At 49.5% G+C, this 16,928-nt stretch overlaps 1 protein-coding gene across 1 annotated transcript; it reads left to right on the top strand.

Moving 5' to 3' along the window:
- The first annotated feature begins 7,369 nt into the window (after positions 1-7,369).
- Positions 7,370-16,878, top strand: TCP11 (t-complex 11). Its single transcript, XM_087762382.1, is given in 5 exon segments — positions 7,370-9,495; positions 10,197-10,302; positions 10,305-10,412; positions 10,729-10,912; positions 13,003-16,878. Coding segments are annotated over 5 exon segments (933 nt in total). The 5' UTR covers positions 7,370-9,292; the 3' UTR covers positions 13,335-16,878.
- The last annotated feature ends 50 nt before the right edge of the window (positions 16,879-16,928 follow it).

Genomic DNA, 16,928 nt, shown 5'->3' with positions numbered 1-16,928 from the left:
GAACAAGGGGAACCCAAAGAACAAGGTTCCCCCAGCACCGCCAGCTGGGAAAGCCCTGCAGGATCTCCCCCGTGACCCTGCACCAGACCAGTTTTGCACAAGAACAGAGCAGCCTTACTGTGTCAACAAGCTCTAAACACCCAGGGGCAGCTGGAAGTGAGATGCCATTATTATTTTTTTTTAATTTAAAACGAACTTTTTAACCTACAGGAAAGTAAATGTTCTTCTAGGATGGCCAAAAAAAACACGCTGGGATTTTCCAAATGGGTATGACTGACTGTTTATGAGCAGAGGCTTCCAAACACAGAAATAAATGGCTTACTCTCAGCAGGTTTTCCTTTCTATATTTACCCTCACCTGAAATGAACATTATTGCACACTGCAACATTTATTCCCTCTGATCAGGGGAGCGGGTGAAGGAACTAACCAGCCGCAACATGTCAAATAAATTGTTAATCTGCTGTTTGCGCTGGGGCAGGGGGAGGAGGGAGTCCCCTGGTTTTTGGGCAGCGCCCAGGTCCTGCTTACAACTTCCATTTCAGCTCGGCAGGAACGCTTTGCTTTCCTGCTGCCACTTGTGGCTGCTGACAGCTGGAACTGGGTCTTTCGTGGAGCTGATCTGTCAGTCCCTGATGGGTCTCTGACCCCCTCCCTGTGGCACCCAAGCTATCCTTGATCACGGGCAGCTGGTGGAAAGGGTTGCTCTCCCCATTGCATGGGAGGAACTGAGCTCGAAGGTGCAAGGATCTGCCTGAGGCTGCACAAGAAGCCTTTTGCAGGGCAAGAAAGTGCACCCAGATCCCAGGCAAATGCACAAGCATGAGACAACCCTCTCCAAAGTGCTGGGCTTCATGATCCTCTTCTATGAGTCCCGGTTTCCACACTAGGTGTTTCTCTGCCTGTTCTCAAGGTGGGAAGTCCCTATAGATGCGAAGGGTGATCCCTCCCAGGGACAGGTTGCTGGCAGGCACAAACTGCCCTGCTGACATGCAAAATGGCCAAGAAAGACCTAAAAGGTCCTTCCTGAGGACAAGGGGCCAGAGGGGCTGAGCCAATACAAACCAAATCTTAACATGAGGCTGGCCACTCAGCTGTAAAATCTCTCCTAATCCCAGCCCTGGGGAAAGGAGAGGACGGGGAGATCACCTGCTTCTCCAGGACGTCGCCCACATCACATGGCTCCTTGGGTCACACTCGTGCCCACCACCACCTTCAAATCTGGGCTTGACCTGCAATTTACCTTGAAGTTCACTAACTACTCCTGCCAACTGCTTTGGCATGCCAGCCAAAAAAGGGTTCGCATCGCCCCAGACAGAATGGGGGGATTAATCCTCCGCCAGCAGCGGGGGAAGCCGCTCAGTCATTAGGGTATGCAGGTGCCAAGGATGACTCTCAAAGGCACCCCGTGGATTTGGGCAGTGGGGAAGGGAACAGCCTTGCTCTGTTCGCAGGGCTTGCATGTACTCAACGCCACACAGGACCTGGCTTTTTTTTTTTTTTCCAGCTCAAACTTTTCATTTTTGGAAAAGTCTGTCCTCGTTGGAATAGCTGAGCAAACCCTTCCCCAGCCGGCTGTTCCAAGAGCATTTGTGTTAATCCAGATTAATGAACATAAAGCAATTTAGATAAAACGCATTAAGCCAAAAACACCTTTGAACTTTTTTTTTTTTTGGGATCAAAATCCCTCCCCGAGCGCTGTGTGTGGTTTGGGCCTCCCGTACCACAGCTTTGCCAGAGCCAAGCTCTTCACCAAGCGATAATTAAGTAAAGTCAGCAAATACAAAGATTACCCAGAGCCAGCGGCACTGGCAGTGAACAGGCACTTTGCATGTGGAGCCCAAAACTGACTCTGGGTCTGGGGGCATCCGATGGGGTGAGACAGCACGAGGAGCATCTCCCCGGCCCCGCGCACGTCTCTCTGCCACAACGCCTGGGCTCTGGCCAGACTGCCTACGTGACCACGAGCCAAACCCCTCCAAGCCTCAGTTTACCCAGCACCAACCCATCCCCTAAGTATGCAGATGACGGGATCAGTCTGAAATGCCCTGAGATGGGGTGCTGGCCACAGAAGGCTGGGCAGGATAGATGATGGTTTGCTGGAAGTGGCCAGTCCCCATAGCTCAGACACGTGTGCTGTGACCAAGGTGGCAACAGCTAGCTCACGCATATGGGATGTCTCATGGAAAAGGTCACGCACCAGCTTAGGAGGAGGGAATTAATAGATGCTGTAGTCATTGGTGAAGCATGTGGTGCTTCACAGGCACATACACACCTTGCACACCCACGCCAGAGCCATCACCGCAGCAGACACTTGCCTCTCCAAAGGACTCCAAAACCAAAATCAGGGGCTACAGCAGACCCGACACCAAGACATCCTCTCACCTGGACAAAGCAGACAACAACACTTCATTTACCTGCAGGGAAGCTGTGAGCTCCTTGGGATTCAGCCACCTGCCCACATATTTGCACCAGCATCCAGCACAGAAACAATCCTGACCTTGTCTGGTACCCCAGAGAGCTCCTGCAAAAATAGCTTTCCTGGCTGATGGGGCAGAGGAAACCTCCTGGCTTCCCCAGCTCTTCCCTCCACACCCTCCCAAAACACCTGCTAACACTTTCTGCCCTCCACCCTGATTGTCTTCCTCCTAGAAAGAGAATTTCTAACAGAGCCAAAGCTGTAGCTTGTAGGCTCCAAATTCCCTCATTTTTTGGAAGTGGAGGGCTGTAACACCAACTGGGCTTTGCCTCTCCCATTGGAACAGGGTTTGCTGTTTTGCAGAGAGCCTTCCGTGGCTGGGTGGCTGCTCACAGCTTGGTGCACCATGCTTGCTAAGCTTTGCTCCCAGGTGATTTGGATCAGGATACATGAGAAGTTTGCTTTCAGCTGCCTCCGTTGGCACGTGGGTGTGCAAACAGTGACCAATTTCACTGCCAGTTCAACTCCTTTAAATGGGGACTTTCACATTTGTCAGGCTTGAAACAACAACACCATCTTTTAAACAAAAAATCCATTTCCCATTCTATCAGCTGCAGCTGCTGCCAAAGGTATTTCTGTTTGAACAAGCGGGCCCTTCCCACCCACTGCTGCCCCCAGCGGGGTCGTGCCGGTGGGTTTGCAAAAGCGTGGCTGTCCCACCAGCAAGGATGCTCCATCCACGGACCTCTCTCTGTCCTGCTCCTGCCGAGAAGATGGAAGGTTTTTTGGAAAGCTGAGCCCTCCCCGTGGGGCTGGTTTTGCTCTGTTGGTGGAGTTGCTCAAAATAGGGGAGAGGAGAGATGCACAGGCTCTCTGTGGCACATTGTCTGCACTATTGGTGATGCAGACAGGTTTGCAGCTCGGACGGTCCCTCCCCAATGTGATTGTCGGGGCTACAAATTTCCGAGGCGATAAAAGGGCAAATTGGAAATGTCCTCGTGGAGTTTGCTGCCTGACACTCAAGCACTCACCCTGAAACACTCAAAAGCGCAATTTCCTCTGTTGGGATTTCAGCTAGATGGCTTGGCTAAAATAAATGAGATTAATCTAATCAGCGGGATGGATGGAGCTCATTAAAAAGGTAGATTAAAAAACCCACCCTGCCTATTATCAGTGCTCCTGAGGTCTTCTGGCTTTATGGCAAGTGAAAGTCACACAGGAATTGGATTCCCTTGCAGAAATCTGCAGGAAATGCATTAAAAATACATTCTGCTATTACAATTCTTCATGTCACCAGTCCCTTGGGAAAGGAAGTGAATGCAGGGCAAACACATATATATTTAAATACATACAATTGCCTCCTCTGGGATCAGGATTTATAGGCTGGGAGCAGTGGGCCCTGCTCTGAAACAGAGAGAGACAAGAGCAAATTGAAGTCACCTCGAGAGCTGTGCTGTTTTATTCTCTATAAATGATATTGCTCCACCCTCAGCTTCCTCACATGAAGCTAGGGATCAGAAAGGGGCAAAGCCAGGTCTGGCATTGAATGTAGCCGAACAGAGAGCACTAGGGGGAATTCCTGGATGGTATTTGGGCTAGACTGGCCTCACGATGAGCTTTACTGGTTTTATTTCTCATGACCAGTTGCTTTCATGCCCACAAACCGCCTGCGTGCCCCTTTCTTACAGCTTTGGGCAGAGCAGCCACCACCCAAAGCCTCTTTGTGCCCCCTGTTCATGGGTGCAGGAGCTCTTTAGCATGAACCCACTGCGTGAATGCTCCTGCACGTGCAAATGTGAACTTTGCACCATGTGCATGGGGCCCCGTCGCCTTCTCCTGGTATTGAGTTTTCCATGCAGGAGCCAGCAAGAGCTGCTCCAGTTGCCCCTCTGAGGCATTGCACATCGTATTTTTGGAAATTTTCACACAATAATTGTCAGCTTGCACATGGCGTGCAGACAGCCCTGCTTTTGCCCAGGGTCAGCCTACTGTGCTGAGACACGCGTTCTCTCTTGGAAAAACAGTTAAACTAAAAAAAAAAAAAAAAAAGAAACCACCAACCAAAAACTGTGTCCACCTGCCTGCAGACTGCACAGAAATCAGTGTTAAGGTCTGTGCTGCCAGACTGCACTGCCCTCAGTTCGGGAGGAGGTGAATTCCACCCCCCGGGGCCGGGTGACCTGGCAAACCCCACACACCGGATGGGCCCTGGGGTGCTTGGAGCAAGAAGAAAGAGCCATCTGTGCTTCAGGGCAGTTGGTTTTCCCAGCTCGTTTCTCAGTGGCGTCCACCCCCGAGCCGAGGGCCAGTCGTCATCCGATGTTGCTGCGGCACTGCCCAAGCCAAGCAGTTTTCCCTTAATTGCTTTTTGATGGGATGATTTTTTACAGCTCCCTGGGGGCTTGAGGAAATCGACGACGGTTTAAGATCACTCCAACACAGCTTTGCGCTGCAGATGTACCACGGGACAGACGTGGTTTCAGGCTATGGCTACCCCCTGGCTTGCAATCATTTATGACAGCTAAACCGGTTACAACTCATTAGCTGAGCTGCATTAATTGCACTCATAGCTTGCTGCAAACTCAGGGCAATGGTGGCAGCTCCAACCACCTTTAAACCCACCTGGGATACTTTCCTTTGCAAGGGCAGCAGGCTAAGAGAGCCCAGTGTCGTTCATGCAGCCCAGCTGTGAAGCTGTAACTAATTAGGGCTGGTAACGGGGTTGTCCATCCCTGCATGGCGTGCTAGCCCTGTGCCTTTCATCCTCTCCATTTCTCCAGCCACAACACGCAGACATCTTAAGGGTTTCACAGACTTTGGAGGACAGGGCTGTGCCAGGGCTGTTTTACACGGGGCGGATGAAGGCCGCGGCGCCCGCATGGGCTGGCTCCCGCGCCTGTCCCTTGCACGCACGTGGCGCCGGGAAGATGGCGAGACCCCGAGACCCCTCGTCCCCTGCCCCATGGCCCCGCCGCACTCTGTAACCTCCCAGCTCCAGCCCTGACTGGGCAGGTGCCTGCTGGTGGGTGTTCTTGGATGCTTAGGGAATGAATTGGGAAGGGAAATAAATGATGGAAGGGAGAAGAAAGGCAAATTGTTCATTGGCACACAAGGAGCCTCATCCCAGACTGGGCATTGCCCCACAGATTGAATCCCAGTCCCCGCAAAGTCAAAGGAAGGTTATAACAAATGGGTAGGTGGCCAGAGTCAGCCACTGCTTTCTGGGCCCACCAGAAAGAAAAATGGACAAAACCAGATGCATGATATGAGGAGGAGGGAGGCCACAGCTGTTGCATGCCCAGCAGCGCTCTCCGGAGCCTCTCTGGCACTGCAGAGTCCCCATTTTCCCCTCATGCCCTCCGACAGGTCTGAGGTGGGTACCCCGGCAGCGACAGGCACCAAGCTACCGCCCCCCCGCTGCCTTCAGCGCCCGCGGCTCCCAGAGCCGCCCCCGGGTGCCTGTGCAAACGCCCCACAGCGAGGCCTCGCCCGGCCGCCTCCCCTCCCTTCACACCCGCCGTCGCGTCTCATACACATACACATACACCCACACCCACACCCACACCCACCCACACCCACACCCACACCCACACCCACACCCACACACACCCCGCCTCCAGTGGGAGAGCCCCGCTGCGCCGCCTCGGCCCGAGGCCTGGCGCGTTCCATTCGCAAGGAAGGGGGGGTCCGATGGGACCCCGCGGCTGCGGCCGTTCCCGGTGCGGAGCGGCCCATCGGCGCCAGCGCGGAGGGGTGCTCGGCCCTCCGGTGAGGCCGCGCCCGGGAGGCGGCGGCTCTGCGCGGCGCCCCGCGGAACGGCGGCGCCTTGGCGACGGCTATCTGGCGCTAGCGAGGTGCGGCCGCCCTAAGGGTGGGTGCGGGACGCCCCCCCGAGGCTAACGGCAGTGGGCTGCCCCCCCCGCCCTCCGCGCCGTGGCTCGGCCCTGTTCGAAGGTGTGGCGGGCCGGGGCCGGCACGCGCCGGGGCTGATGGCCGTTCTGTGAGGGGAGAGGGGCCACCCCGGGCGGGCAGCGCCATGTCCGAGCCCCGGCCCCGGCCGGGCGACGAGCACCCCCCGCGGCAGGACGGCGGGCCCCGCGGCGAGGAGCTGCCGGCTCCCGGCCCGCCGCCCGGTACGAGGAAGGGGGATCAGAGCCGGGAAGCGGCGAGCTGCCGGTGTGGGTGGCCTCGGGGCTTCTCCCCCAGCCCTGCCGCCAACATTTAAATGGGGTTAAATATTATTATTTAAATGTTTAATTCCGTGTTCACTGGACACTCTGGCTCCCGGCCGTCACTAGATGTCAGCCGCGCTCCGTGGAAGCCCCGCGCCGGCGTGGGACTGGCCCGCGGGGCCTCGACGGCCTCCGGGCTCCGCTGGGCGGGAGCGAGAGCGGGAGCGGGAGCGGGAGCGCTGGGGGGAGGAGGAGGAGGAGGAGGAGGAGGAGGAGGAGGAGGAGGAGGAGGAGGAGGAGGAGGAGGAGGAGGGGTCCCTTCACGCGTATGGTGAGGGGTATCGTCTATACGCAAATGTGCACGTTTTCACTTTGTCACTTTAAAAGCTGGCCAGTAATTTTGTTTTTAAACCTTCTCTCATTCACTTTTATTCTGCTTTTCTACAGCCAGCCCTCCACAAGCTCTCTCCATGAACGAGCTACAGCAAATAACTGATGACATTTCCAACCTGACCATTGTGCATGCAATTGTACTCAACAGTGACTTCAAACTGCAAGTGCCCAGTTTCTCCCCCAAAAGGGGGGGGGTGGGGGGGGTGGGGTGTGTGTGTGTGTGTGTGTATTCAGGCTTGGCTTCTTTCTGTCACGTGACAGAAAACGTGAGAATGTGGGAAGGAGGTGGGTTTGGATCTGACTGTAGAAGTAACAAGAAAATAAGATGGCTCCTGAAATAAAAAAAATGTTGGAGCTTGTTTTATTTATTCATTGCCTCATGATTTACTAGTTGTTCTTAAATACGATGAGTATCAGATATGACTCACTAGCATTGAAAGATTTACAGGCTTCAGCTGTATAAGCTGTGACTTTGACAAGAACAAAGCAGACTTTTCAGTGAAGATCTCCTTTGAGGTGCCTGTTTTAGTTAAAGATCTGTTTAAGTCACTGACATTCTCTTATTGCAAAACCAAGCACTAGCTGGAAAAACATTCTCTTGATCTTCTCTGAGGGCTTGGAGAGTTTCCCTGAAAAATGCTATGCTCTTTTTACCCCTCAGTTAAGACAGGTTAAAAGTGCTGAATTTTATGAACAGGGTTGAAAGGAGGGAGTCCCGCTTCAGAAGAAGAGGAAATTTAGGTTGAGAGAGATTTCCATGAGCTAGGGAAAGGGGAGGTGCATTGCTGCCAGATAGAAATAAAGACTAAGAGAAGAAAATGTCCAAACACCCAAACCACAATGAAAGCCAAGAGGAATGGTCCTATTGAACTGAGAGGTCGTGGTTGTCTGATGTTAACAGAAAACCCCTCCCCTCCTCTCTTCTTTCTTAGCCTGTAAAACAGAGTGAAGGAGACATTGCAGAAAGCCTTCTGGGACAGCCTGGAGGAACAGCTCTCTGCCGCTCCCCCAGACTATACTTGGGCAATCCAGCTTCTGCAGAAGACAAAAGAGGTGAGTTGTTCACCAGAGAAGATGGTTACCTTAGAATTAGCCTTCTCTGAATCATCACCTCACCCCTTACACCCAATAGTCCTATATGAATATGTGTAAGAGGGAGGAGAAAATAGGCTCCCTTTAGTTTATAGGGAGACAGAAATTACACAACTGCACCTTCTAAAACCTGTCTGAGAAGGAAACTCATTCTCTGGTCCCAGGTCTTTAAAACACATACTCTACCGAAAGGATGGAAAGCCTTTGTTTGAATTGTTGGCTACAGTAACAGCCGTAGGCCATTCCAGGTATAGTGTCTGCCAAACAAAAACTGCAATTCTCTATAAAAAGACACCTCATTAGGCATATGAGGAGCTGTATCTACTATTTAAGTGTACAATGAAGTAAGAACATGGTTTAGCACTAAAAGACACATGTTCTTAGCAGGGCATGAAGTGTATAGTTCGCTTTTTCAGTCTATGCTTTCCCATTAGGCTCCAGACAGATAACTTCCTTCTTTCATGCATGGCAGTAAAGGAGGCTTTGCAAGATTTGAAACAGTAGGCAGACATCCTGAAGTGAGTCATTAGAGTCGAGCATTCCCTTAAAGCGATTGTGTGCCCCAGAAGTTGTGTACTGAATAGTTAGCTTAGTCTCAATACAAGGCCAACCTTGATTCCTGTTGAGCAGCTCTGGAGAACTGTTGAGTTCCTGGAACAAAATGAGACCGCTGCTTCTTTGGGCAGGCCCTGCTATCATTGCTGCTGCCACGGCACAACCGACTGTGAAGCCAGGTTGAAGAGACCTTGGACATGGAGTTGATTAGACAGGAGGCTGAGCGTGAAGCTCTGGACATCCACGGTCTCACCACATACATCCTTGGCACAATGGCAAGGCTGTGTGCGCCCATTTGAGATGAGGAAGTACGAGGGTACTCGTACTCACAGACTCAGCTCAACTTCTCAGGTGGGTGATGCTGACTCAGCCTTGGTCTACACAGACTGGCAAAACCTTCAACCGTAAAATATTGGGTTAAGGGGAAACTGCCTTGGAATTATGGCCCAAGGACCCTTTTGTGCATTCTGGGCTTTGACTTCCTTATTTTTTTTCCAATGTAGACATAGTCCTGTTGCCCAGCTGCAATTTAGGCAGTAGAAGAGTCTTTAGTGAAGTAAATCTGGTTTATCTAGCAATTTTTAGGGACCACTCCAATTAGACCTTTTGTGAGAAAATGGAATCAAGTCAGAGGATCTGAATTCCCCTTCCTCAGCATTCTAAAATGGCCCCAATTACAGCATTTACTGCAGTATTAAACCTTCAATTCACTGTGTCTCATCCCAGTGAGATTTTCTGGGTGTTGGGCCTGATGAAAATGGATATGCTGAATTTTACCATCCAGAGCCTCTGCACCCACTTGCAAGACCACACCGTCCAGTATGAATGGAAGAAATTCCAGGAACTCTTGGATAGGCTGCCTAGTAAGTCAGAGGGGAAGGGAGGGGAGAACTGCTAGTTCTACAGGAGCTATTAAAGCACTCAAAGGGAACTTTTAGTATTCCAAAGGTGATGCTTTCATCATGGGCTCAGTAACAGATGAGAGAAATGCCTCTAAAAGCTGGAGGACTCCTGGGTCCCTTCCTCAAGGCTCTTCACTACCATACCTTGCAGAAAAGAAGTTACTCAGTGTGGTTCGTTTTCTGCATGCATAAGACAGAGCTGATAGCTTTCTCATGAGGAACTGTAAGTTCTCACGAGGTTAAAGTGTTTTGAAATCCTCAGAGGAATGAGCAAAATGTTAGTAGGAGGCATACTTAAAGAGGAAAGCCTGCATTTGATGTAGACATCTCTTTTGCTAGGCTGTAGAAGATTTCTCTCTGGCTGCCTCTCTCCTTCATCAGACTCCATTGAAGGTGCTTCTTGGAGACTGAAATCCTCTAGGAAATATAATGTTCTCCAGATACCAGCCTCAGTAGCCTAACCCTTTGCCCTGGCAACAATACATTAATATTGTATGTTAGTGATGGTGTAAGCCGTTCCCCACTGTTCCAGGAGCCAGCACGATGCCTTCGTCTTCCAAATGCACGTCCCTTTCAGCTTGCAGTATAGCTTACCCGCTTCTTACTGACTTAGCCTGACCAGTCTGTTCTTGCAAACATCCATTTTTGTTACCCCATTGCAGATAGCCTGGATCGCACAAGAGAGTGGCTGTGCAAAGCAGCAGCGGAAGTGTCCGCGTCCTCTTCACAGCCGCCACCCTGCCCTGCCGTCAGCAGCTCACCTGCTGCACGCACGCTGGGGCTGTCAGCAGTAGCACAACTGTGCCAAGTCTCATGTCTGTGCTAATTTGAGGATACGTGAATCTGCTCTGCTGGGAGCCTGGGCAAAAGGAATACCCTGAGGTAGGAGAAGTGCTTGGACACCTTTACAGCGTTTTCATAAAGATGTACAAAATTAACAAGTGTACCGGTTCTGCATCTTCTATAGAAAGAATTGGCCAGACTCTCTGTCCCCTCTGCACCATGAGTCATCACACGTGGTTTTTCCCTATGTGAAACAAATTGGATTTTTCACAAAACTAACCCTCCCTGCTGCCAGGCAGCTGCCCTCCACTCAGCTTCATGGGGATGTTACAGCCCTGCTCCATGGCTTGAGATCTGCTGAGTTATCACAGCTGCTGTTTCTACACCCACAGGCTGATTTGGTTTCTGTTCACAGGTGCTGTTTATGGATCAGGCCCCACTGCAGGAAGTACAAGCGGAGGTGAATCAGCTTACCGTCACAGCTGCAGTCCTGCTAGTGACCAGTGGCATGTGTGGAAGCACCTTGTGTGGCTCACCTGGGTTTGTAGCTAGGCTGAAATGGGTAACAAAGGTCCTCTTGAAGGGCTGTCTTGTACCAGGTGGGTTACTCTGAGTTTTCTTTTCCAGAAGAACAGTGAGTAGAGTATGCAGACGCTGGTTGGTTGCGGGATGAGCAGCAGGAATCTCCCCCGGGAGTGGAAGAGGATCTGAGATCCAAATAGCAGCCAGGTCTACTGCAAGGAGTGGGGGAAGCCAGCCAGCCAGCTTTTTAGCTGGGAGTTAACTCTCTGGAGCAATAGTCCCTTCCTGATTAGAGGGAAAAATTAGCAGTGCTGATCACTAGTTCATGAGTCGGCCGCAGGGCAGCCTAGTGCTTGCCAAAGAGCCGGGCAGGGAAGCTTAGTTCACAGAGCTCTGGCTGAATGGTGGTCGTCCTGTGCTAGCTGGCTGTGGTGACGCTCCACAGGCACGTGGAGAGGCTTCCCGCCTTGCTCTGTGCCTGCACAGCCCCTTCCCCAGCCAATGTGAGTTGTGGCCGGAGTGCATGTACCTTTGCATGATTTAGGTGTGAAGAAGCTTTAGATGGCATCAGCGACCAAGTGCTCCAGAAGTCAGCAGCATTCTCTCGCAGCTGGGTTACGCTGCTTTTACCACTGACAAATGTGCTTCCCTGAAAGGCCAGATAAAAAGCATTGCGGACAAGGGCAACGCAGTCTGACATGTCATTGGTGAGTCTCTGAGCTTTTGTCTAACTTGACCTTGAAGCCACTTTGCACTTGTAGGCTACAACTTGGGTTTAGGCTAATGACCCTGGAGCGTGCAGGACAGGCCTGGGATCAGCGTTCACTCTCTGGCCCCACAGTCTGCACAGGAGAGGTGGGCCAGGGAAGCCAGGTTTAGAAACTGCCTTGATTTTCCTATTCCACCCTGAAACACTCCCAAACAGTAATTGCCTTGAAAAATCTCTTAAATCCTCCCATTCTTGCTAAAAGCTAAACAGGCCCAAGTGCAAGGTCTGTTCCTAGGTAGTGTTGCAATCTTCAGGCTAGGATGTAGAGCAAGAGCTTAATCACTGGCTGTAGTAAAGCACCATGCTAAGATCTTTAAATAATATTTATCCCTAGAGAGTGCACTGCTTGGTATTCAGCTAACCAGCTGCCCTATAATGCTGCTCCATCAAAATATTTATTCAAATGGTTTGGATAAGAGCTGGTTATTTTGACCTTTTACTAGTACTCTGAACGTCAACTCCGCATCAGATTGCAGTGCCACAGGCAGCTAGTATGCTGCAGGAAAGATTATTTCCACATGGACGACTAGCTTTTATCAGCTATGAAAATAAGGTGAGGCTCTTCCTGCCTGCTGCTTCATCTAGTTAGATACCTTCCCAGCCTGTGTGGACTCCACCACGCTGTTTATTTGGGTTTATTCTTTCCATGTCAGAGCAGGCTATTTTGTTTTGATGTAATTTGGAAGGCTGAATTAATAGCCTAAACCAAACCTCGATAAACTACAGGCTGGGCAGTGTGTGAGGGCAATGACTCACCGATGGTGTGGCATTAGAAGCTGCAGAACTAGACAGCCTTCCCCCCTCCGTGTCTAAGAATCAAACCCGTGTCTTGCCTGCACTCTTGGCCACCTCCACCATTTTCCACATGCTCACTTCAAGTGCAAGAACACCTGAAGCAGCCAGGTAGTTGAATCTCAGCTCTGTGTTCCTCAGAGAGGCTTCCTGAACGCTTTCAATTTCAAGATGCTGCTGTGGCAGGCAAGATAAATCCCGGGCTCTGAAGGTCTGTATTCCATTACACTTCTAAGATGCTTGACACTTCAATGCAGTATAAAAACTCTCGGAGGAGTGGGTGAAAAATCTTTACTGTTGACCTGCTCCGCTTTAACATTAGGTTTGAAGGATTTGAGCATTCTTAAGTCCTTCAGCCCAGTATCCCAGCCGTAGCCGTCATTAGAGGCAGCTACCCAGGACAAAGGGAAAACAAGGCAAGTATAGCTGATACTCGAGTACTCTCCTTGTGTCACATTCCCCTCAGTTCCTGTGCTGGATGCTGGTTCATCTGCTTAATATTTGGAAGAGGAATATGTTAGTCCCCTGTGTCCCTGAGTTGATCTAGAGCGTTACTCATCCACAACGCCCTGCCACAACGTAGCTGTCCTCAGATCTGCTCCTGACTGCGTGAGGAAGCCTTTGTCTCAGAACTAGCTTTCTGTGCAAAGGTTGACTGTCGATTTATTTCTTTTATTTTCATGCTTTTGCTCCCTACAGAGCAGCAGATTCATTCCTTCCTCAGCCTTTTCATTTCCCTGGATGGACACAATTCTCAAAAAGGTTTCCCAAAGGGCCTTGATCCCATTCAGGAAGAGCTGCTGGAAGTTGGGCGCAGGTTTGGAAGCATGATCCACCACAACAGGCAGGGGTTTGGACCTTATTACTCGGGAATTCTCAAGAAGGTGCTTCTCCCAGACGCAGAACCAGACTCAGACGCAGGGATGGATTCTTTCTGATCATCTTCACCACGTACCAGGCAGGGGCGGGACGCATTCTCCAGCAGTTTCTCAAATCATGCTTCAGCTTGTAAAAATCAATCGGACAAATCCACTGGGGCCAGCATTGCTACTGGGCAGTGACTCCTGGCATGTCAGTATCTGAATAAACCTCTCGACTACAAAAGGTAGTGGCTTTTTACCCCCCCCAAAAAACTGCCACTATTTGGTGGGGAAGGCAATGGGATGCGGAGCTCATAAAACTGCCGTGCAGCTTAGGCTTTTTTTAATTCAAGGTGTTAATTCTGCCATGGGCCTGTAACCTACTTTGCTGAAACGTTAGTCACAACCCAGGGACGCTGTTTGCATTTGATAAAGCCACATGGTATTTAAAATCATTAAAACTGCTCAATATATTTCAATGTTAGCTTGAAAACCTGACTTACTGAATTATTAGAAATGGAACATATGGTACAAATTTAGCAATCCCTGGTGTATTTAGTATTTCACATCAGCCAGATTTTACTTGACATGAAAATCTGAACTTTAGCCTGTATTTAAATGTCTGGATTTCTTGCTCTAATTTTACGTAATGAAAATGTCCTACTTCTTGGCAAGCCAAAAATCTTTGCTGGCCCAAACTGTTGTTACATGAACCGCTTGCTGCCGTGCTGCAGAAAAGTGATGTTAGTGTTTATCGTGAGGACATTAGGGTCCTAGCAGTCCCCAGTAGAACAATCCTTGCAGATGCACATTAGCAGGGGTAAAAATGAGCTTTTCACACCACCATGTGGAGAACTTACACAAAGCGGTTGGAGACCGCTGTGCTATAGGTAGGTCTGTCTTTAACAGAACACGTGGATGCATTTTTATGCATAGTTTGTCTCAAAATAATAATATTCAATATTTGGGATCATCATGACTAACTGCAAAAAGAGCAGCTTCAACCAAAGCGACTACTGGGCAGCCAGCGCTCCCCATCCTGCACGCCCCGCGCCTCAGGGCAGCACAGCCCCCCTCTTCTGCTGCCAAAGAACGAGCACGGGCCTGTGCCCGGCTTACTGGCATTCCGCGCTCTGCTTCCACAACCGTGGCACATCATCTCTGCACAACGCTCCGACGTGTTCTTGTTCCTCGGATTTACTAAGCCGGGAAGTGCGGGTACAGCACGAGATGGAGCTAATTAAACACGGCACCGCTGCCTGCTCTCACCCCCTTTTCCCTTCGCTGCTCAGGTCTGTTAGATGAGGACGAGAACAGCGTTGCTTTAACCGCTATAACACTGAGGTCACGGTGACAACGGGGCAATGTGTGTCTAAGTTTGTTTATTAATTCAGTCTGTTCTAAGTTGTACAATTATGAAAACAACAAAACGACTGCTGGAAGCCCAGGAATATTTACAGTCTCGCCTTGTTGTAGTGAGGTCAGTCTATGTTGTTGCACAGATTGGTTATGTTTGGTACCACAAGATGTTTAAAATTCAGACAAATTTGAACAGATTAACAATTGTATATACAGGAAATAAAAGGAAATTCAAGTATCAAAATACAGACAGATTAAATAACATTTGTATTACAAATCAGTCCCACTGCCATACATCACAATTAGCAAAAACGTCTACGTTGCAAACTGAACTCGACTGTTCTCTGCCCTGTTAGGGAATCTCAGGTTATTCTTCCATGGGTAAGAAAAATGTTTGAGCTAGATCGACTTTGCAAGAGCAGCACAGTTACTTCCTTTTGGATTAAAAAAAAAAAAAAAAAAAAGCAGTGAGTAATGCCAATGAAAGACCTAAAAGGGAGACCTTTTGCAACAAGACAGCGTTGCAAACACTGTGCTTGCTCTAAAATAAAGATCTGATTGCATGGAAATGATGCGAGCCGAAGAAAGCCAGGGGAAATTCTGCTGCTAGAACCTTCTGAAGTGGGGCAGAAGGAGCATTAAAGCCACTGACTCCACTTCAGCTGCACACAGAACTGGACATGTTCGGAGGGACCATTTGGCATCTGGTCTGTGCCCAGCAGCCTCGTGAAGGTACCAGCTTTTCACTAGAGGTACATCCTGGAAGGTGCCGTATCTGCTCCCTGGGAGGGCAACAGGCACGTACCCCGCAAAAGTTGCATAATTTCTTCTAAAAAGAACAATCCCAAAGCAAGTTCAAAGACAGCTGAACAGCTAAGATTAGCTTTGTTTTTTTTGTAAATACAAAATTAAAAAGGATAAAGCAGCTTCAATTTTAAAAAATAAAAATCATCCCCTCCTATATAAAAAAAGACAACTCTGCATCTTGGTTTACCTATCTTGAGTTCTCAGCCTGGACTCATGCCACGCACAAACCAAAGTCTGTAAAATACAATCTGTCCTTAAAAAGGGGAACGAGGCCCAAGGCAGCACCACCTTTTCCCAGGCAGGTAATACAGCAGATGCATTTTGATTCAAAGTCATATTCAGCACCAGAAACTTAGGGCACTTTCCTCCAGATAGCACGACACCCCGTAGGGAGGAAGAGCCAGAACACTGTGCAACGGATGGGTTAACAGATTACCAGGAGTCAGTGATCGGCATGGTCCAGGATCGGCCTCCAGCACGCGAGTACCTTGAGAAAACCCATCGAAATAAAAGAGGAGATGCACTGCCAAAACAATTGCTTTGTCTATGAAGTGAGAAGGAGAGTATCTGGCTAAAGAACTGTTGGATCACTAAAGACAACCATAGGATTACACACAGGACTGGAAAGGACCACCAGGGTCCCAAGCCCAGTCCCCTGAAGATTGGAGTCTTCATCACCACTTCACCTCCAAGCCAACCTTCAAAAAGCTCACGCATCAAAAAAAGAAAGGCGTCCCTCCTCCCAAGCAGAGGTTCAATTTGCAATCTCTCCAAAAAGACTTGTTGCCAACACACCAAATATTTACACTTACACCAGTATGAATTGCAACATATGCATAACAAGGAATGTTAGGTTTCCTAAATTCATCAACTTAAAAAATCTCCACTTCCCCCTTCTAATCATTTACAGATCTATGCCCTTGGGATTACGGTTCACTTCTCTCCCAGCCTTACTGGCTAGAGAGACTAAATGAAATCCTGACATACAGCAGCAACTGGAGTTAAACAGAAATTATTTGGGCATATCATTCTAGTAAAGCAGCAGGGTACCACATCCCAACTGTTACAATGCCTGTCGAGATGATAACAAACATGCTGCGCTACATTTCTGCGTCTCAAGAATTAAAATCACAACCATTTTAACATCTCTCCCTTGAGGGGAACAGTACTGTGAAAACACATCAGTCACAGCCAAAATTACTGTTAAATACTCTGGTAATTCAAAAGAAAAGCCAGCACACAGCACCTTCGAGACGCTGGTATCTGGGGATACCGGACTTAGACGGGGGCCAAGCCATCCTTAGGTTGATCCGATTTATCCTCAGGTAGGGACTGTTTCAGTGTAATGCCCAAAATTTAACTCCTTATTTGTTCATCTTCTGAAACTGTTGCACTAATTAAATAATGAGCTAGTATCAAAAAAAGTGCTAAATCACAATTGAATATACTTAAAAAAACCCAACCCTTCAGGGCATAACTGCATTTAAAAACAAGACAGGTGCACAG

Source organism: Nipponia nippon, unplaced genomic scaffold (assembly GCF_047370975.1).
Source record: "Nipponia nippon isolate SJK-2023a ecotype South Korea unplaced genomic scaffold, ASM4737097v1 scaffold_25, whole genome shotgun sequence".
NCBI lineage: Eukaryota > Metazoa > Chordata > Aves > Pelecaniformes > Threskiornithidae > Nipponia > Nipponia nippon.
Note: the sequence above shows the minus strand (reverse complement) of the source record. Positions and strands in the feature narration are given on the sequence as shown.